General features: G+C 34.3%; 4 protein-coding genes and 1 non-coding gene across 5 annotated transcripts; 2 read left to right on the top strand and 3 right to left on the bottom strand.

Moving 5' to 3' along the window:
- LOC133306947 (uncharacterized) lies at positions 1–1,497 on the bottom strand. Its single transcript, XM_061507356.1, has 3 exons — positions 646–1,497; positions 402–545; positions 1–240 (listed from the first exon to the last, which is right to left on the bottom strand). The coding sequence occupies exons 1-3, from the start codon at positions 1,495–1,497 to the stop codon at positions 1–3; spliced, it is 1,236 nt and encodes a 411-aa protein (XP_061363340.1).
- Positions 1,498–2,970: 1,473 nt separating this feature from the next.
- Positions 2,971–7,573, bottom strand: LOC133306946 (uncharacterized). The gene is made up of 4 exons (XM_061507355.1): positions 7,325–7,573; positions 7,003–7,214; positions 5,290–5,551; positions 2,971–3,270 (listed from the first exon to the last, which is right to left on the bottom strand). The coding sequence occupies exons 1-4, from the start codon at positions 7,571–7,573 to the stop codon at positions 2,971–2,973; spliced, it is 1,023 nt and encodes a 340-aa protein (XP_061363339.1).
- A 6,699-nt stretch (positions 7,574–14,272) lies between these two features.
- LOC133306945 (uncharacterized) lies at positions 14,273–14,743 on the bottom strand. The gene has a single exon (XM_061507353.1). The coding sequence runs from the start codon at positions 14,741–14,743 to the stop codon at positions 14,273–14,275; it is 471 nt and encodes a 156-aa protein (XP_061363337.1).
- Positions 14,744–18,336: 3,593 nt separating this feature from the next.
- LOC133306949 (small nucleolar RNA R71) lies at positions 18,337–18,442 on the top strand. The gene has a single exon (XR_009750983.1). It is a non-coding gene; the product is annotated as a small nucleolar RNA R71 (small nucleolar RNA).
- Positions 18,443–19,398: 956 nt separating this feature from the next.
- LOC133306948 (diphosphomevalonate decarboxylase MVD1, peroxisomal-like) lies at positions 19,399–22,122 on the top strand (the record flags this gene model as incomplete). Its single annotated transcript, XM_061507357.1, has 3 exons — positions 19,399–19,461; positions 21,785–21,983; positions 22,052–22,122. Coding segments are annotated over exons 1-3 (333 nt in total), but the record flags the coding sequence as incomplete, so codon positions are not given.
- Positions 22,123–22,155: the final 33 nt, after the last annotated feature.

Here is a 22,155-nt window from a genome sequence, read left to right as displayed (position 1 = left end):
TTAGGATGTCAATGTATCGTGTGGTAGTTGTTCTGCCAAATAGATATACATATGTCCCATAGCTCCAGTGAGAAAGCCGTTTTCGTATCTGGCTTCTACTGTCAAAATTTCACCATCCTTAATCTTGATAGAACCTGGTTTTGGATAACAAACAGACATTCCAACAGCATAACCTTTCTCATTTCCAGCTTCATTTCCTGTTCCATATTTTGCTGTTGAGGTACATAGAGTTCTTCCATCCTATATCAATAGAAAGTATAAATTGCATGAGTAAAAATGCATTGCAAAATATATATATATATATATATATATATATATATATATATATAAATTTCAGTTCTCAACATTATATTTATTATTTAAATTACAAAGATGATGGGAAACGCTTAAGATATATGTACCTCTCCATATAGAGTTGCGTTAATAGCACCTGAATGCAGATGAGCCGTTCCATAAATGAGATAACCACCTTTTTCCATTGGGATTTTTGTTTTCTGGATATGGGGAGAGTCATTGCTACCATTTGCCGGAATAGTAAATTCTACCTGTAACAAATTAATAAATCTTTAATCCTCACTTACTCCAAACAAATTAATAGATTGAAAAGTGTAATTATAAAGTGCATTGAATAACAAACATATTTACCTGACACTCATGGAATGAAGTTGAACCATTGGATTTCATTTTATCGGTCGAATCAAGTATATAAAAATTAAGAGGAATTTGGTTTTCGTCCCAATCTACCCACCTTATTTTGTATCTTAGGGCAAGCTTTCTCTTTGGGCCTTCAAAACCCTCTCTCAATTTGCATTTTAAGTTGTCTTGGCAACACAAGAGTCCTCCTTTATAATAATCTGGTGTCAATGGTTCCCCAATAATGCCTTTTGTGACATTATAAAAGTTCTTAGTGAGATTCATAAGGTCACATCTGCATTCACTACAACCTTTCCTATCTTGTGTACCACGTGTATCAATGGCCAATATGTTGAATAACCATTTCTCTTCGTACCCATCTGGAATTTCTGCAGGATTACGTAGTTCTACTGCAAAAGGGTCCGGAATGTTTGAGATTGTTCCTCGTGATTCAACTCCTAAGCCCCAGTAATGTGGAAGAATATATTCGTGGCACATGCCTTGATTTCTCTTCCAAATGAAACCATCATAATTCTTGGGAGGAACCTTGGAGCCGCGTATGCTAGCAATAGTAACATTTTCAAGGTATCTTATAGCAAACCAATGGTGAAGGTATGTTTCAAACAAAGGTACAGGGTTCCCATCTTCATCAATTAGTTCAGCATCAAAACTCTTGACTCCAATGTGGCCTTTTGGGAATTCAATATCCCAAAAAGTTTTTCCCGCAATTAATCCTGGCTCCACTTCAAACATTTCAGACACAAAAGTAGCCGACTTTATATTACTTTCGGATGACTTCCCTTGAAATGAGTATGCAGTCCTTGGTAGCAACACTAGTATTGATAATGAAAGTATCAACGACATAGAGATAAACCTCGTGTTTACCTGTAAGCAAACAATCATTATTAATTACATAATTAGTTATGAATAATGTTTGTACGTAATGTTATTCTTTCGTGTATTCAAATATATACTTAAAGAGTAGCCACATTAAGTAAGATTGAAGACGACAAATTAAGTGTTAAAATTTGGATGGAAAAAAAAAAAAAAAAGCATACCAGATGATCACAAGAAGATGAGGAGATAATCATGGTGGGGATTTGGGGTTTGTCGGAAGTGTAATCAATTTTATTTTTGTTTGCATATGGAGTTCTTGTTTGCTGCTTTTATAGTAAAAGCTTTAGCAATGAAAAGGTGGCGTAACTAAATGCCAACGCAACACAGATTTTAGATGGTTCTTTCTGTTGGGCGTCTCAAGTTTTTTTTATTTATCTTTAAGTGGTTTCTACGAATTTTGTTATGGATTGACAGCATATCTGACTATGCAAACGGAATGGTTTAGAGCTATTTACGGGCATAACAAGTTGATGTCTGCTGAGAGTTTTCCCCAACAAAAATTTTGTAACTGGATTTTCCTTTTTATGGCCAAGTTGGTTTGAGTTTTCTTTTCTTTTTTTTCCTTTTTTATTTTCCTGTTTTTTTTTAACAAATATTGTGCCAATTACGGTATTAGTTATCTCACAACATTATGTGGTATCCACACACTTCTCCATTACAAATAAGATCCAATTCCTGTTCCATTTATATATCCAGCAAAGCACCCTCAATTCACTTGAGCTTGTAAGTTTCAGATTTTAGTATCACCAATTTCTCTTGTAAGAATCCATATTTGCTTCTGTAGTTCTCTGGACATTGATGGATCAATTTGAGGGTTTTTTTTCTTTTCCTTTAAAAAATAAAAAATAAAAATAAAAAATTCTTTGTGGCCTTGAATAAATTTGGAGTTTGAACTCTCTATGTTTTGCAAATTCTTAAACAGAAAAGCATTTCTGGGCTCTATAAACATATGCATTGTTTCTAGCGATGTTAACATCAGACTGGACAGGAAATCCAAAAAAAGTTTCAGGTTCAATTGATTTAACCATTTTTCAAATAAGAGAGGAATGACATAACCAGTTTCAGTCGATCTGTCCATTCAACCCATACAAAACTAGTTAATTTCTAGTATGAACGTGGTGGGTGGTTCTGAATCCTCAATAAGCAAGTTTGTATTAGCTAGCAAACTTGTGAATGCTAATGAAGCCATCATTCAAGATTTTGACAGCTTACGTTTGACATTGCCAGAAAAGTGCAGTTATTGCTATTTAATATACTTCCAAGCTGGTTAATGCAAACAGTGAAACTTTCATTCATAGAAAGATCAATTTTGCATCTGACCAGCATAAAAGTAACCTAAAAAAAGAAATTATTGCACGACTTCAGGTTCATGTTTTTACATTTAGGTGGAAACTTAAGACTTTGAGAACACCACCCATGCCACAATCAACACTATTCAGTTCACTCATTTTCATCCAATAACTGTGCTTTGAGGATAGCTGCACTAATTTCCTCCAAGTATGGAAACATGTGTCCAGCACCTTTCAATTCATGATATTGAATCCATGGAATTTTTTTAACAATATAGCGTTGCAGCATAACAGGGACAAGCTTATCGTCATCACCTTGCCATAGATGAACGTGGCCTGTATTATTTGGGAAAGGTTTATCAATATCAAGAGGATGAAAATCCCAAGTTCCAAATCCAATCATTGCATCACGGACGATGGATTCAAAATCACCTTGCTGCTGCACCTGTGACTGCATTGAATTTAACTAGCATGAGTGCCGCCGTTGTTATTTGTAGTGAAATTTCTCCTTTGTTATGGCCATTTCGAAGCATCTAGCTCATCTAACTCAAATCATAGTTTTGCTTCTCACATCAGCTTTTATTATGGTTTGTAAATTGACATATCAAGAACAAATTATGTAGACAGAAAATTCAATGGACATCGACAACTAGCGTTGGTAGAACTACGTAGAGAGAATAATACACATTAGTTGGCACGTAAGTTTGATTCAGCACTATATATGTAGAACTATGTAGAGAAAACAATATTCACATGTTTACAAATTAGAGTCATCTTTTTTTATCTAACTACTCTTTTAGATGAGATGTCAAACTTTAAATTTAACATGGTGTCAAAGGATCATATCTCATATATATATATATATATATATATATATATATATATATATATATATATATATATATAGAGAGAGGTGTTTGTATTAATCATTTAAATGACACAACAAACTTTCTTACACACACAATATTCTGTGGAGCCCACATTTTTTGAAAAGAAAAAGAAAAAGAAAAAATTACGGCACGCATAACGAATCTCTATAACATTTTACACAATCACTTTTTCTACAACATAACTCTTATAAAACTCATATATATATTGACGCCTACAAATATCATATCATGTTAGTTTTTTCTTAAATGAACTAATTATATTATTGAAACATTATGTTTAAGCTTGTTATATTATTTGATATTGACTAATTTTTTTACGTCACCTAATCTTAAAACTTATTTAAATATATTAGGAATTACTTCTAATAAGCTTAACATTAAATATAAGCAAGGGAGCCTTCACTTTTAGAATATATAAATAAATTGAAAATATATTATTATTATTTTCAACTTTTTCAACGGTTTTCTAATTATTCAATTAATTTCGTTCGAACCTGACAGACCGACGATGGTGAAAAAATTATCAGAAAAATATTTCTGCAGTGCAAATAAATTATATGTATTTATTTCGAAAATGACGTCGTTTTGGTGTTGAAATATTAAAAATTTATAATTATAAAGACTATTATAACCCTAAAATAAATTAAAACTACAAAAATACTTTGATTTCAGCCTCAAAACAACATCGTTTTGAGCTCAATGCAGATAAATTATCAAATTAACTGTAGAAAAAATGAACCCAAAAATTATTCTTAACATGTTTTTTTTTTTAAAACTAGTCTATTCCTATCATGTTGGCTGCGTACTCGGAACTCAAATTAGCGTGGTGGTAAAAACACTTTTTAACAACAGATTATTAACAATAATAACAAAAACAATAAGCCTACCTCAAGGAAAAAAATATATTTGAAAGTCTTGAGACTCAACTTATTTAAAACAAGGTTTTGTTAATTTGTATTGAATAAAAAATAAGAATTATTAAATACAAATCATAAGCATTTTTTATCTTAAAACTTTTTAAAAAAATAATAATACTTTCTTCTTTAAGTGATTAAAATGAATAAAAAAAAATCATTTTTAATCCTTTACTCATGCCCTTGAGGGCACAAATTAATAAAACCTTTTTTTTAAATAAGATTTAAAAAAAATTAGCTTGATTTTTTTATTAAATAAAATAGACTAAGCTAAACTTAAAACAACTCACATAGGAGGCCATGTCACCTATTTTTAACCCAAAATGTTAATTGATGGTTAAATATATAGTATATGCTGATTATAAATAATAGATTAATTCCAAATTTATCAGGACTGACATTAAATCAATAAATTTTTTATTGGTAAAAAATAAATAAATAAAAACCAATGTAGCATATAATACACTACAATATGAAATATTATTGAGAATAAATAATGAATCTGAATGTGATATCAACTCTCCTACTTAATAAGCTAGTTTATTGAGTTGCATCTCCTAATCAGATTAAGTCATGATAATTACTTTCATTGGAAGGGCTACTTTAGCCTGACTTAGATTTCCTCATGTAATGATGTACGAATATGAAGTGTTTGGTACATGGTACCTGATGTTCTCTGTTAGCTAACTTGAAAATGAGTGATAAATCCTGGGGTGAGAAAACAGCAAGGTTGCGTTGGACAACACTTGAGGAAGGAAACCACTTCTGAGTGAACCACCAATATGCTAGCTGTGGTATATAATGAGCAACTCGAAGTGCCCATTGGTCTCGTACAGGTTGCTTATAGTAAGCCAATGTGGTCAAGTTTGAAGGAAAGCAACGCCACCAGTAGTTGGTAACTGGAGTTATTAGTGTCGCCCCTGCAAGTCTGTTAGCACATCATAATTCAGAATCATTAAGTTTAATGATTAAGGATCAAACAGATTAATATGCATAAAGTTTAAAATGAAGAACTCTTCTGTCTAAATTCAAATAAAATTGGATGCAACTTTGTCAAATTCATTAATATTCGTCATTGAGGAATAACACCGACCACATCAAGAATACAAGCCTTTTATGATAAATTGGAATCTGCTATTTGGATTCAATCACCCCATTGAACTTTGTCAAAATCCAAGTCTTTGGAAAAGCTATTCAAATCCAAGTCATATTAGATAGTTTTTACTTAAAGTTTTTCTTCATCTTTCTCTATAAATATTCAGTTATTCTCTGTATTGTCAATAAGATTGGTGGGATATACACAAATTTTTCTCTTTTTCGAGATTTACCTTGCCTTCAAAATTCTAAATTCCCAAACATTTCCGCTTTCAAATCAGATGCAATAAATAATTGTAGATGAACAATTCTTTGCCAATAATCATGAAGCTTAAATGGTATTGACATTAAATCATTAAGATTTGCATATAATATAAATGTTGGAGGTTGAATATCCAACTCTCCTTGTTTTATTTCATTCCTACAAAGTTTCTAACCAATGTCAACAACACACATTCATACCGGACACGCATATGCACAGAAACATATGCTTGCACACACACATATGCGTGCATGAATCTCCAACACTCCTTTTTTTTATCTCACCCCTGTTAAGTCTCTAGCCAACGTCAATACACACACATGCATGCCCACGGACACGCACACGCTTGCAAACATATGCACGCACTCACACATATATGCATGCATGATTCTCCAACTCTCCTTTTTTTTAACTCACTCCTACTAAGTTTCTAACCAATGTGAACAACACACAAGCATGCATACGGATATGCGCACGCACATACATTTATGCACGCATGAATCTCCAAAACTCCTTTTTTACCTCACTAAGTTTCTAACCAACATCAACAATATACACATGGACACACACATATACATGCATACGGACACACACACGCATGCAAACATATGCACACATGCACATATGTAATGATCATTTATATCATTATAAGTTGCATTCGTAATCATAACTATTAATTCTGCTTGCATCTAGCGATTCACATAACTAATAAATTAGAGGTATTAGATGTAAATAGATCAATAATAAAGATATAATATAAGAGTTACTCTTATACTGATATAAGGCCATATTTCCCCCAATAAAATAAATAAGGCAAATCTACTATGTGACCTCAATTTTGTGAGTACAGGGTGAGAATGGATTGTACATAACCTTATTATTATATTTTTACAAAGATATTGTTTTGTAAGCTCCAACATGTGATATTGCCATCATAGACAAATATCACAGCTCAAAAGCTTGCCCTTCAATATATTAAAAAAAAAACAAATATTAATAATTATCAGCTATTCTTTTGTTACCTGTGAGGAATGAACTTAAGGCAACCCCAAACAGCCTGTCCTCCCATAGAAAATCCCATGACATAAAACTTGGATCCCAATTTCAGCTTATCTGCAAGCTCTTCAACATCAAGAGCCAAACTTTTTACAGTTCGATTAGGATGAGGATCACTTTCCCCATAGCCTGGTCTATCAAAAGACACAATGTATGTGTCCAATTCCTCAAGAAGTCCCTGATATCATTGCAGTCAATATTAATATAAAATAAAAATGGGAATCCACCAAAGTGAAGTCAAAACAGATCACACCATGAAACCAAGGTATCATGGAGCTTAATTAATACCTTGGGAATGTTATTTGCAATCACTGTATCATGTCTGCAAGAAGCAAACCCATGTAAGAACACAATCTTGTTCTTGGCTACTTCTCTAGGAACACCATGTTCCTTGTAGGCCAAATGTCTTCCATCTCTGAGCTTAATCCTTGGTGCTGTGATGGGTGGACCACCTGGTGAACCACATGTTCTTGGGGGTGGAGGCTGAATGACTTGATATGCCACGCCAAAAAAGACTATCAAGGAAACTACTGCCATTGAGTTCAACATCATTTCTTCGGTAAAAGGACGAAAGCACTCAACAATGATGATACTAATTCACGAGCGTGCAAATATATATGTGCAGTGCATGTCGTGCAAATATATATGTGCATGTAGTTAAGTGCTTAGTGCAGAGTGCATTCACGAAATGTTTATTCTTGTTAAATGCCGCCTTGGTTATCAAAACAGGCACCTCCTGATGGCCAAACCCGCATTGAGCACATGTTTCAATTTCTCTTTTTGAAAAGGTTCGAATTAATTTGTTTTGGATTTCAACTAATTTATAATTGAAATTTCACTATCATAGTCATTTTAAATAAATTATTTTTGTTTTGAAAAAAATAAATTCAAATATGTATTCGAAGACTTGTTTGGTTGACTATAAAAATATTTTTAAATTAAAAGAATTATTTTATGTTTAGATGCAGTACTTAAAATATAATTATTTTTTATGTACAAAAAAATATATTTTATTTTAATTATTTTATTTGTAAAATTATATTTTTTTTAATGATAAAATTATCTAAAAAGAAATGGAGGGTTTAAGAATACAAACATAGGAATGTTATTACTACCATTGGTTAAGGCTATTTTTTTAAAAAAATATTCAAAATGAATAAAAAAATTATTCATTAGCTAAAAAAATTATCTTAAAGAAAAGCAGAATTTATGTTTTAAGAATACTTTCTTCGATGAGTCCGCGTATTCGATCTAAAACAGAAATAGATTTTATAAGTTCCAAAATATAATCTTTTAAACAATTTATTTACTAGAAATATTTATGTATAACATATAAGAAAAATTCTATTTATTATGAGTCTAATTTATAAAAAAATTTAAGCTAATAATAATTCAGGTTTTCACACATCATTGGAAAAGCTATCTCTCTTTTTTTTTTGGTACATGAAAAGCTATCTTTTAAGTAGTTATTCTTATAAATAAATTTATTTTATAATGTAATAATACATCATTCAACGTATGTGTCAAAAAAAATTAGTGACGGGGTATTAAAAATAAATTGTTATTATCATGAAACAGCCTGCAAACTGCTTAAGAAATGCTAATATGTTGTTCAACATTAAACAAAGGGTAATTGGTAAACTTTCGCTTAATAATAATAATAATCAATAAAGCTGTACATAAAAAAGACTTTTATAACAAATAATAACATAACAACGATAATATTATTTCACAAATATATCTTATCGTAGTTATACATTTTATACATCCCATGGCAAAGTTAATATTTTTTTTATTTGAATATATCATTTCATATATATTATTTAATTCTCTAACTTATAATCCACTCTTAATGGCTTAATTTAAAAGGCATGATTTATATTTCTTATATGACTTATTTTTTACAGAGAAAAATCATGTGTATAAAACATTTTTCTAACTATTTACTGGACTTTATTTAAATTTCAAAGTAATTAATGCAAAATATCTTGTCCTCAAAACAATATTTTTTTTAGTGAAATTAAAAGAAAGTCCAACATTAAGCTTTTTATGGAACTCAAATGACCCACAAAATGATTTAATTGTTAAGTTAAAAGATATAATAATGATGTGATTAAAATGTTGTTAAAATCGGTTGATAAAAGCGGGTAGGATAACTCTCTCTTTTTTCTAATGACCAAACCAAATTTATATTTTGTGCGCATTTGATTACCTACTTTTAAATAGTTTTTTATTTTTAAATTTTTTTGTAGCTTTCAACTTTCTAACTGAGTTATCCATAATATTGATTATACAGACTATTCTTGTCAATGTTTCTAATCCCTCTTCATGTTGAATTTTCCTTGAATTTTCCTTTTCTTGTCTTTTTTCTTTCTTTGTAAATTTTTAATTTTCATCCTTTTCGTTGTCGTTGCTTTTTACGTCAGTATCAGCCGTGCTCTTTAATCAATATAATCAAAGTGGAATTTGGAATTTCACTCTTCTACCAGGCATAAGACTTGTGCTCAACTTACATATTTTGATACTTGCATATTAGAAACCTTCTCCTTTACTTCATTGAAACTAAAAAATAATTAAGTAAGATTGATTTATGGACCCAACTTACGGGTCATGTTCCAACAACCCACAAAAAACAAATAGCTGAGAAAGATAAGGATATCAACTTTTTCATACCACTAGAAGAGAGAAGAAACATTCCCTAACAATCCTAAGGAGATCATAATTCTACTCTCATCAGGCAACTCACGTATAAATAAGGGTTGAACCCATCAAGTATGACACGCTACGTGTCATTTTTTTTAATTGTTAATGTGCACGCATCTCATGTTTTGACTATGCTATGTATCTTATGCACACAATGATATACAACCCTCTGCAATATCTCTTTTATAGATATCTGCTCGCATTTTGATCCCATATTGACATATCACCCTCAGGGTGAACATTCTCAATCTACTTGGATCGAACATTGGCATCATCTGTGATAAACAATAAATTTTGATTCCCACTCTATGATGGTGAATGATGGGACAAATATTCATTCTCATTTGCAGTGTTTTTACTGTAGAACGTTGTTCGTTCTGCACCCTTTTAGTACGGTTTATTATAAATAATAGTATATTCGAAATAAATGTTGGCTTGTGTGAAAGAATGATTTCCAATGTGGAAAAGTAAGAAAAGAAAAAGAGAATAAAATGTACGAGTTGTTCATTACTTTTACCTTTTGATTGCACTAACATCTGCTTTATGCTTTTTGCAGGTACCGCACTGGAAAGCACACATAAAGGACAGAGACGCGCAGCAGAGCAGACAAACGTGCACAACAAAGTAGAGAATGTTATTGGACGCGTCTGAGTGTTAGAAGATCGTCCTTGGAAAAGCACAGCAAAAGGGACAACTCAGCCCTAGTCTTATCCACCTCAAAGCATTCTCCTTCGTTAGTTCGTTAGGTCAAATAAAGGAGGAGACATCCTTAATTCAATAATGCAGGGAATCACAAGAGAACCATTGTCTTCCCTAGCCTATAAATAGAAGATCAAATGAAGGCAAGAGGAGGATTTTGGGAATTCAAAGAAGTTTGAAGAATCAATATTCTCTTAAGCTTTTAACTTGAGATACACCATTTTCTCTTCGATTCTCCATCAAAGCTCCTCATGAGCAAAGCAATCATTCTTCTTCGTTTTTATTTTATCGCTATGTTATTGAGTGTCATAAGCAAAGCATCTAGCTCATCTAACTCAAATCATAATTTTGCTTATCACATCAGCTTTTATTTATGGTTTGTAAATTGTCATATCAAGAACAAATTATGTAGACTGAAAAATCAATGGACATCGACAGCTAGCAATCGTAGAACTATGTAGAGAGAGCAATACACATTAGTAGGCACGTAAGTTTGATTCAGCGCGATATCGTGTGTGTATATATATATATATATATATATATATATATATATATATATATATATATATATATATAGAGGTAGGATCCTTTGACACCAGTGTCAAATTTAAATTTTGACACCTCATTTGATAGCCGTTACATCAAAAAAGATCAATGGTGTCACATGCTTACAAATCAGAGTCGTTGATCTTTTTTTATCTAAAGATCTTTCAGATGAGGTGTCAAAATTTAAATTTGACACTGGTGTCAAAGGATCCTACCTCATATATATATATATATATATATGTGTGTGTGTGTGGGGCAGGATATTCTTATACCGGTGTAAGAGTTAGAAGTCTTACACTCAATCTTGACCATTGATTCACTTATATCCAACGGCTCACGTTACTAAAAAATTTGAGCCCTTAGATATTGGTGGAATTAACGAATAAGATTAAGAGTGTAACTTACACTAGTATAAGATGACCCTGACCCTATATATATATATGAAGTAGGATCCTTTAACACGTGTCAAATTTCAAATTTGACACACTTTAGATCAAAAAAGATCAATGGTGTCACATGCTTACAAATCAGAGTCATTGATCTTTTTTAATCTAACATGTGTCAAATTTAAAATTTGACACGAGTGTCAAAGGATCATATATATATATATATATATATATATATATATATATATATATATATATATATATATTACCTTTTTCATCGATTTACTAATTATTCAATTAATTTGGTTCGAATTGGACAGAATAAGCAGGGCCAAAAAAAATTTGAAGTGGGTCAGCAAGTTTTACTGTTTAACTCTAGATCAAAATTATTTCTTGGAAAATTAAAATCTAGATGGTCTGGTCCTTTCAAAGTTACTAAGGTACATCTTCATGAGGCTGTGGAGATTTTCAGTGAAAAAGATGGGAGAAAATTCACTGTGAATGGGAAAAGATTAAAACATTATTTTGGAGAGTCAATAGAGAGAGCAAACATTTCCATCTCTCTCTGTGACCATTCTGCTCTGCAAAAAAAAAAACACAGTGACAAAAGTCTAGCTTAAGACTTTAAATTGAGCATGTTTTGTTTTTTGTTTTGTTTATGATTTTTTTTTTTGCTGTTCTGAAGTTGTTAATAATTTGTTAGTTTAAGTTCTCATTTGTTAATAAAAAAAACACAGCATCATCAGATACTGACACTTTTATTTCTCTTGTTACAGGTGTTAGTGCAATCTTTGCTGACTTCTTGCAGAAGATCACGCTAAGTTTGGGGGAGAAATAAAAAGTGTCAACCTGGTGCTATTTTCTTCAATTGCTATTTTTAGTGATATTTTTAGTGTCAACTTGCTGCCCTTCATTCAGCCTAGACAAGTGATCAGCCACTTGATTTTCGGATCCTTTCCTATATTTAATCTCCATATCAAACTCTTGAAGGAGAAGGACCCATCTAATTAATCTAGGCTTGGAATCTTTCTTTTCCACCAAATATTTAATGGCTGAATGGTCAGTATACACAATGACCTTGGTGCCTACCAAATATGATCTAAATTTGTCAAAGGCAAACACCACAGCCAGCAGTTCCTTTTCAGTCACTGTGTAGTTTAATTGGGCTCCATTTAAAGTTCTGTTGGTATAGTAAATAGAGTGAAAAACTCTATTTTTTCTTTGTCCTAGCACAGCCTCCACTGCCCAATCACTTGCATCACACATTAACTCTAATGGCAGTGACCAGTCAGGGGCTACTTCTCAAAGTCTTTAAGCCAAGCCTCATCAAAATGGAAAGGGGTGTTGATTTCAAGCAAATTGACTAAGAGGCTTAGAAATTTTTGAAAAATCTTTTATGAACCTCCTATAAAAACCAGCATGCCCAAGGAATATTATGTTTACAGGGGGTGGCAGTTTCTCAATCTGATCTATCTTGGCCTTATCAACCTCTAAACCAGCTTTAGAGATCCTATGTCCTAACACAATTCCTTCCCTCACCATAAAGTGACACTTCTCCCAATTAAGGACCAGATTTGTCTCCTCACATCTCTCAAGCACTCTTCCCAAATTTTCTAAGCACTCTTTATAAGAGTCCCCAAAAACACTAAAGTCATCCATAAAGACTTCCACAAACTGCTCTATCATATCAGTAAAAATGGCCATCATGCACCTTTGAAAGGTGGCTGGTGCATTGCACAGCCCAAAGGGCATTCTCCTAAAGGCAAAGATGTCATAGGGACAAGGAAAGGTGGTCTTTGGCTGGTCCTCAGGGGCTAAGGCTATTTGATTGTAACCAGAATAGCCATCTAGAAAATAGTAAAACTCCCTACCAGCCAATCTATCTAACATCTGGTCAATAAAAGGTAAGGGAAAATGGTCCTTCCTAGTGGCTTTGATGAGTTTTCTGTAATTCATACAGATCCTCCAACCAGTGACAGTCCTAGTGGGTATTAATTCTTTCTTCTCATTTTCCACAACAGTGATCCCACCCTTTTTAGGGACACACTGCACTGGGCTGACCCAGTTACTCTCAGAAACGGGATATATTATCCCAGCATCCAGCCACTTAATAATTTCCTTTTTGACTACCTTCTTCATAATTGGGTTAAGTCTCCTTTGCTGCTCCCTAGAGCTGCTGGTTGGGTCAGTAAAAAGGATTTTATGCATGCAATAAAAGGGGCTAATACCTTTTATTCTGCCAAAGACCAACCTATAACCCTCTTAAATTTTTTTAGAACAGCCATCAGTTGTTCTTCCTCTAAAACAGTGAGTAGATTGGACACTATGACAGACAAAGTGTCTTTTTCTCCTAAATAAGCATACCTAAGATGATTAGGTAGAGGCTTAAGCTCTAACACAGGAGGTTCTTCAATTGAGGGTTTGGGAATTTTTAACCCTCTCTTGGCCAACTCTAATGACTCAAGATTTTTATTTTTCCAAACCACATCAGATCTTGAATTTAACCATTTAACAACTTCCTCTGAATCAGTTTAAATGATTTCTAGACCCTCAAAACCAGAAATTTTAAAAGAGTCTAATGTAGACTCATGCAAAAATTTATCTTTGACCACACAGTCAATGATATCAGCCTAGAACATTCCTCTATGTCCCTTGGGTATTTCATGGCTTTCAAAATATTAAATTTTACTTGCTCACCATTCACATTCATGGCCAATTCACCCTCTTTAACATCTATCACAGCCCCACCAGTGGCTAAGAAAGCCCTTCCTAAAATTATAGGTACCTCTCAGTCTTCCTCATAGTCCAAAATAATAAAATCAGCAGGTAGAATAAATTTATCTACCTTTACCAAGACATTTTCTACTTTCCCTTCAGGATAAATCAGGGACCTATCAGCCAACTATAAAGTTACAGTGGTAGGATTAGGCTCTCCTACTTTCAGCTTCTTGAACACACTCATAGGCATTAAATTGATACTAGCACCTAAATCACACAATGCTCTGCCTATGTAATGGTCTCCTATGGTGCAAGGGATTGTAAAACTTCCTGGATCTCCTAATTTGGCAGGTATCTTACTAAGCAAATATTGACTGCTCTCTTGTGTAAGAGCAACAGTCTCAAACTCTTCTAGCCTCCTTTTTCTTGAAAGAATTTCTTTCATGAATTTCACATAAGTGGGCATTTGTTCTAATACATCCACGAATGGAATGTTGACATGCAACTGTTTTAGGAGGTCTAAAAATTTTCTAAACTGATTGTCTTGCCTCTGTTTTTGCAACCTTTGGGGAAAAGGTGGTGGTGGTCTGTTTGAGGCAGCAGGTGTCTCAACACTTGACTTAGATGCTTGACCCTTTGGAATGGATTTTTCCATGGAAATATTCCCTAAGATGGGTCTATTTGGGTCTGAATTTCTGGTTCAACCAGAACAGGCAAAGGACCACTATTTTCAGCCCCATGGGGGTTGTCATGGACAACAGGTGGCTGAACAGGTTCAGAATTTAATTCTTTTTCTTGCTGCACTTTACCCTCGTCTCTTTTTTTTAATGTGGAAGGTCTAACCACAGCTTCTGGCTGATTCACAGATCTTCCATTCTTAAGCTCTATCATGTGACATTGCTCATTATTTCTCCTAGGCTCTTCAGTGTTACTAGGTAAAGTACCAGGGGGTCTGCTATTCAATGTATTTGCTAAATGGCCTAGTTGGGATTCTAAATTCCTCAAAGATGCAGGAATACTTTGCACAACAACTTCCAAGCTGTTTTGCTTAGTTTCATTCTTAACCAAATATTCCCTCAATAAAGCCTCTAAGGAAGAGGTTGAAGAGGTAGGCATCTCACCAGCTTGGTTTTGAGTAAATGGGACTGAAGACTGAGCAACGGGTTGCTGCCTTGGAGGCTGTTGGAAATTTTGAGGAGGAAAGGGTGGTCTGGTGTGGGCATTAGAGGGTCCAGCTTGCTGCCCCTGCCCTTGGAAATATTGGGGCTGTTGATTCTGCCTCCAACCTTAAATAAAATTGTTGGAAAAATTATTCTGGTTCCTATTGGGGTTTCCCACATTGTAGACAGACTCAGGGGTGGATGGGCAGCTATCAAATAAATGGGGGCCACCACAGAAAACACAAGTTTCACTTGTGTTCACTGCATTGACTTGAGGTTAGGGTATTGGAACTTAAGGATGATGTAACACCCCGTATATATCCGGTAATGTTATCATAATATCGTATTAAGCTGCGCTTAATTAAAAATGCGGAATTACTTTTTCTTTTCAATTATGATGTCATTAACATTACCAACTTGCTTAATAATCAATTAATAAAACATCGCCTCTATGTAATTGCAATAAAACAACTAACTGAAATACCTCATAACATAGATAATATAAGTGTGGCTCTAGTCGCGGAAATACAACAATGTAGACCGGACCATCTAACGGGTTATACAACTCCAATCTAAAAAGTACTAACAGAGAGTGTCATGGACAATCCCCATGCTCACTCAAATAAGGCAACATGCCCAACATCAGTCTCAACAACAACATAATGATAAAAGGCATAAAACATAATCAGCATCAATATCCAGTCATGCTAACAAATAAGCAGAAACAACATAATCAGCTAAGCTCCGGCCTCCTGCCGCTGAGGCATCAGTACCCATACTACCTGATCCTGAAATAAGCATTCCCCAAACGTGGGGTAAGATCTCTAATCTAGAAATCTCAGTAAGTTAGTGGATCCTCAAGGATCTTCCACCCTAAGCTCACTTACATATGCAATATAAGTTCAAAAGCAGTTTATCATTTATCATTTCTAAAACAATGCAATGCAACAGATAATCATGCCATGTGTGTCAATACTAATCTACTGGCCAGAGACAGTGCAGGTATACATTTATCACCTACACACCGCGCAAGCACCACTTGCATTCACCCCGGTACACCGTCTTGTATGGCGCTACATACTCAGGCTTCCCGTCAAGATGAAACAACACATGCATATTAAAAGCCATTACATGTAAAGTTCAATCAACATATCAAATATCCAAAAGCATGTACACAGCATGCATAAACCATACCCCCATGGGACATGCTGGAACCACAACATGGCTAAACCGAGGACATGAAAGCTTACCTTACAAGCTAACTCCAAAAGCCGAGAGTCCACAGCTCAAAGTCCAAACACAGCAGATTCACAATCTGTTATGGACCAATACTATATCAATAATAATGCAACAGAAGCATATAACTTAAAGACAACGCCTTTCCTTACGTTTTACGTCTTAAGGCTCCATACCAAGCCATAACTCCTTAATCACAACGATTCTGACTTAAATCATTAATTACAGAAGTTCAACTTCATCAATCTAGGGTCCATAAACCCCCAATAGCCTACTGTACACACAGCACAGCTACTGTTCTTCGAAATCCCAGAATATCCGGATATTCCTCGGGACCATATCCGGATATGCAATATCCGGATATCCAGAATCCCATATCCGGATATCTAATATCCGGATACTCAAAACCCATATCCGGATATCACATATCCGGATATTCATCGGGCACATATCCGGATATTTCACGTCAGAATGCAGAAAATGCATTTCGTGAAGATATCCTTCCAAGGTTGGGTTTTTTACCGATTTTAAACACCTAAACATACATTTCTAGGTGTGTTCAACATTACCCAACAACAAGTTATCATCTTTTAGTCATTAGATGCATCAAGGTACCATTTTTAAGCATTTAAACTCAAGTTGAAGGGTGGTACAACATACCAAGGCTCAAAACTCAGAATGGAGATGCTCTTGGAGCTCACACAACAGCTCCGAGGTTCTGTCTCTCTCTGCACACGAAAATGGTATACTAAGGTGGTCCTTTTACTCAACAAGAAAGCTCCTTTAAGCCTCATAACCCAATGAGCAAGGAGGCACTCCACCCAAACCCCAACTCAGAACACAAACAGCCCACAAACAGTGGCCAAACCTCAAGCACAACACCTTCACACCCTCTCAAGATGTTTCCCAAGTGTTTCCCAAGTGAAAGAATGAAGAAAAATCAAGAAAGATCAAGACTTGGTTCAAGAATGGAAGGAAAGGCCAATAGAGCAGTCACCAAGCAGCTGGTCAGCTCCCTCTCACGTTGGTTTTCTGTTTTCTAGGGCTATGTGCCCCTTAAAAATGGGTATTTATAGCCCAAGCCACTTAAACACACAGTATTAACTAAAAATAGCTACGCTTATCATTTTAATCCCAAACTTTGGATTCTGAAACTATACATTTTTCTAAGAATTATCATATATTTTTCGTAATTTTCTGAGCACCTTTCCGGTACGCGCTTTTCCAAGCCAGTACCGGTTTTTAGCACCAGTTCTCATTATCTGGACTTGAAACTCGTTTTAAAAGTCCTACATATTATTCTAGTAATTGACATGCACTTACTATAATTTTCCGGGATACTTTTTCGGCACGCATTTGTACCGACTAGCAGAATCGGTATCTGCACTTTTCTTCCGAAAAGCGACTTTCAGCATTATTACTCACTTACTATAATTATTAAAGCCTCATAATAATTATTAGGGTCAATTATGGAATCATTTCCTAATTTTGCATAATTTATTAATTAAATTCTTTAATTAACGGTTCAGGTTCTTACAGTTGAGGTATTGGAACTTGAGGCTGAGACAATCTTGCCTGAATGGCTTGTCCTTGGTTTTTCACTAATGTGGATAGTGCATCAAACTTGGCTGAAAGGGCTGTTACAGAATCTACCTCATGCAAACCAGCCACTCTTCTTGACTAATTTCTATCTTCAGGCCATTAGGCATAATTTTAAGTCATTTGTTCCAACAAATCATCGGCTTGATTAAAGGACATAGACATAAACATGTCATTAGCAGCAGAATTTGCTAAGGCTCTATTTTGAGTGTTAAGGCTATTGTAAAAGGTTTGTAGCACTGCCCAAGGTGGCAAGCCATGGTTGGGACATTGCTTAAGAAGGATTTTAAATCTCTCCCACACATCCACTAGGGTCTCACCATCTTTCTGCATGAAGTTGGTGATGTCACATCTAATTTGTACTACTTTATTGGATGGGAAAATTTTCATAATGAATTTTTCAGCCAATGTATACCAATTGGTTATAGAGCTGGATGGAAGGGAGTTCAACCACTCTTTGGCTTTGTCAGCCAGTGAGTGGGGGAAAAGCTTCAATCTCAGCACATCATCTGAGATATTGAGATTCCTAAAAGTGTTAGCCACTTCTATGAAATTCCTAAGGTGCTTATGTGGGTCTTCCATCAACAGACCATGGAACTGCCCCATATTTTGGAGCATTGTGAACATCACAGGTTCTAACTTAAAGGGCACTCCATTAACAGGTTGGGCAATACTTAGGTCCAACTCATCCAACACAGGTATGATGAAGTCCATCATGGACCTATCATTGTTATCTATTGGTGGGTTCTCTATCCTCTCAGGTCCTCCTTCATTCCCATTTACATTTCCTAAATCCTCCATTTCTCCAAAATCTGGAATTGGGATCTGCCTATTTGCTCTCTGGGTTCTTCTCCTGACTCTAAAGGTCCTTTCAGATTCAGGGTCAAAAGCTTCTAAGAAAGGGTGTGGAGTTGCACTCATGCACCCTTTTCACTAAAAAAATTAAACAACCAGCCGAACAGAAAAGAATTTGAAACAGCAGCAGTACCCACAAATAGACAGAGTTATAGAACAGTAAAAAAATATAAACTAAAGGAATGAAACTAAAAAAGAAAATAAAAGACTGACACTAAAAAATTGAGAAACAAAGTAACAGCTATGAAACAATAGACTAAAAAATTAAATGACAAAACAACTATATAAAACATGCAGAAAAATAGAATATTAATAGAACAAAAATTTAAGCTACCAACATTCAAGGGATTACAGTAATATCTACTAACACAATAAAGAAAAAAATTAAAATAAACTAAAATAAAAACATAAGAAAAATTGAATTAACTCATAAACAACAATCACACACAGAATTCTAACAATGTACGCCTTCGATCTCCGGCAACGGCGCCAAAAACTTGTTGCCTTGCTAACCGTTATGCAAGTATGCGCGCAAGTATACGTGACAACAAGTAATATAGGGCTTTTGTGAATCCCAGTTTTCGTTCCCACAAGGATCTTTCGCGTTTTTGACTTTGAATAAACTTGTAATTGCTAATCATAACCAAAAATAAAATAAAATCAAATTAAATGACTGCTATTCTAAATCAAATGCACTAAAAATATTTTTGTGAAGATTTTCTTTTTTAAAATATAAATTTAGTTGGTGAAAGAATTTTGAACTGACTGGAAAATTAATTAAATGGAAGCCTTGTAAACTTTTTTTTTGATTTTCTCTTACATTTTAAAACAGAAAATTAAACTTGTGATTTGAACAAAAATACAAAGTGACAACAAAGATTGATTTAAAAATAGTGTTTGAAAACAAGTTGGGTATCAATTTCCCCTTCCCTCATTTGCTATTAGGTTGTTTTGATAGAAAATAGATGTTGCTTTTTCAACAGTTCCAGCTTAACGAAAATACTAATACAACCATTGTTTCCCAACAACAGTTTTTTTCCATAAATAACAGATGACACATCCCTGTGTATCCATTATTACTAGACCTTGAAGCACCATTTCCTTAAGTTACATGGGGGTAACTTCATCCCTGGAGTCATACCCATTGAGAGAGATCTCTCTCAACTTTTCATGTGCTTAAAGAGAGGTCTAGTGTGGGTTATTTTCCAATAATTCCACACCATTAGGAGTAGCCTATGTGTGGCCATCACATGATAAACTCAGCATAAAAATACACTGTAAACAAACTGAAAATTAATACTTTAAGCTTTAAATAGCAACTAATAACAAATGAGTTCTGGGTACTCTTTCAACCCAACTCTAAAAAGGTTTAGCTCATCACTATAGGTCTATGAGCATACAAACAGCAAAGTTCCTTAACAAAACAAGAAATTAAAATTTACAAACAAAGAAAATTAAAAGGCAGAAGCTATATCCAGAGAATAGCTTTGCTACAGTGCTCAGAAAAATTACACAAATTAAAAACCTAACAATAGAACAGAACTAGTAAAAATAAATCCAAAAGAGACGAAGACAAGAGAGAGCCTACAACGCTTTTCCTACCTCCTTTTATAGCTGATGCTCCATCATGCAAAGCGGTTCACACCTCAGCCCTCGCGTGTGCTCCACGCTCTTCCCAATCGTGCGTCTCCTTTGCAAGCATAGGCGGACCCAGGGGAGGGGTTAGGGTTGGCCACCGGCCCTCCCTAATTTTAAGATTTTTTTTTTACTATATATATGTAATTTTGGACTAAAAAAAAATTAATTTTGGACTAAAAAATTAAATAATTGGACTGAAAATTCCAAAAAATCTTAAACAAACACAACTTTAGATATTGAAGTTGTAGTTTTTTCTAAAGGAAGTAGCAAATTTTAGGGTTCAAGAAAAAATTTCAAAATCAGGCATACTTGATTATCAAGATGGTGGCGAAAACTATTGTTAAAGAAGACAACAACAATACACAAACAGGAGTTCCAATTGAGCTAAATATTGGGAAAGAAAAAGAGTCAGCATCCATTGTCAAATGGAAGATAATCAATATCAGACTTCGAAATTGAATAGAAGACCAATTTTTTTATGATTCTTTGATTATATATATTGAAAAAGAAATTGTTTTGAACTTTAGCACAAATTCAATTATAAAAGAGTTTAATAATATGAAAAAAAGGTAGAATAAAAGTTAAATGAATTGACCTTGAATTTTATAATAAAACTCTTTCAAACTTTTTATATTAAATTCATATATGATTATATGTACTTTTCTTAATAATATAAAAAAAAATTCGCCCCTCGCTATAGAAAGTTCTGGGTCCGCCACTGTTTGCAAGGATAGCACCCGCACTCCAAAAGAATCTTCAGCCCACACTCCTAACAAATTCCAGCTCACCAAATCTGTTAAGGATTGTGTTTGGCTTTTTCTGTATCAAGGGAAATGATTAGGGTCAGTGTGTGGGTTGGTTTGGTTCTCAAATGAATCGTGGGTGATGCTATGGTTTGATGGTTTCGACAGAAATCGAAGGACGGTCTGGCTTGGTGGTTCGACTGTAGAATGAAATCCGGATGGTTGGCTTGAGATGGGGTTTGGATGGTGTATTTGCTCACAGAGGTGCTGTGCTAGGGTTCACAAGTTTTCCTCTTTTGTTTTCACGCTTATGAGCCTTTCTTTTTCCTTTCTTTCTTTTGTTTATTCATTTGGGCTCCTAATTTTCTTTGTAACATAGCGGCCCACTCTCCTTTTTCGTTGCTTTTTCTATTCTTTTCTTCCCTCATCCCAATCATTTAATTTTTGTTTTACTGGTTAGTGTAGGAGATTTCTCTTTCAGGGGGAAGGTACCAGAACTGTTTGAGGGAGATCCGCAACCATGCTTCTGATGTTGAGGATAAGAAAAAGGGTATTAAGATTAGCAAGGAGGATTGGGGCAAATTGCATTTACACATTGCTTCATACAACAACTTTCCTACTGCAGCTGGACTAGCATCTTCTACTGCAGGCTTTGCCTGTCTTGGTAATTTACTGTTGTCAATCTTAATTTTTTTGATCAGGCGAAACTAAACTGTATATCAATGGGTACAGATTTCATGGTGAAGAGGAAACAACCTTATTTAGAATTTCATGAGATGAGAAATTCGCTCAGCGGCTCTGAGGTTTGTGTCAAGAGGACCAATATATAGTTTTTG

This window comes from Gastrolobium bilobum, unplaced genomic scaffold (genome assembly GCF_033153095.1).
Source record: "Gastrolobium bilobum isolate Gb01-03AN ecotype WA unplaced genomic scaffold, APGP_CSIRO_Gbil_v1 utg256771, whole genome shotgun sequence".
Taxonomy (NCBI): Eukaryota; Viridiplantae; Streptophyta; class Magnoliopsida; order Fabales; family Fabaceae; genus Gastrolobium; species Gastrolobium bilobum.
Note: the sequence above shows the minus strand (reverse complement) of the source record. Positions and strands in the feature narration are given on the sequence as shown.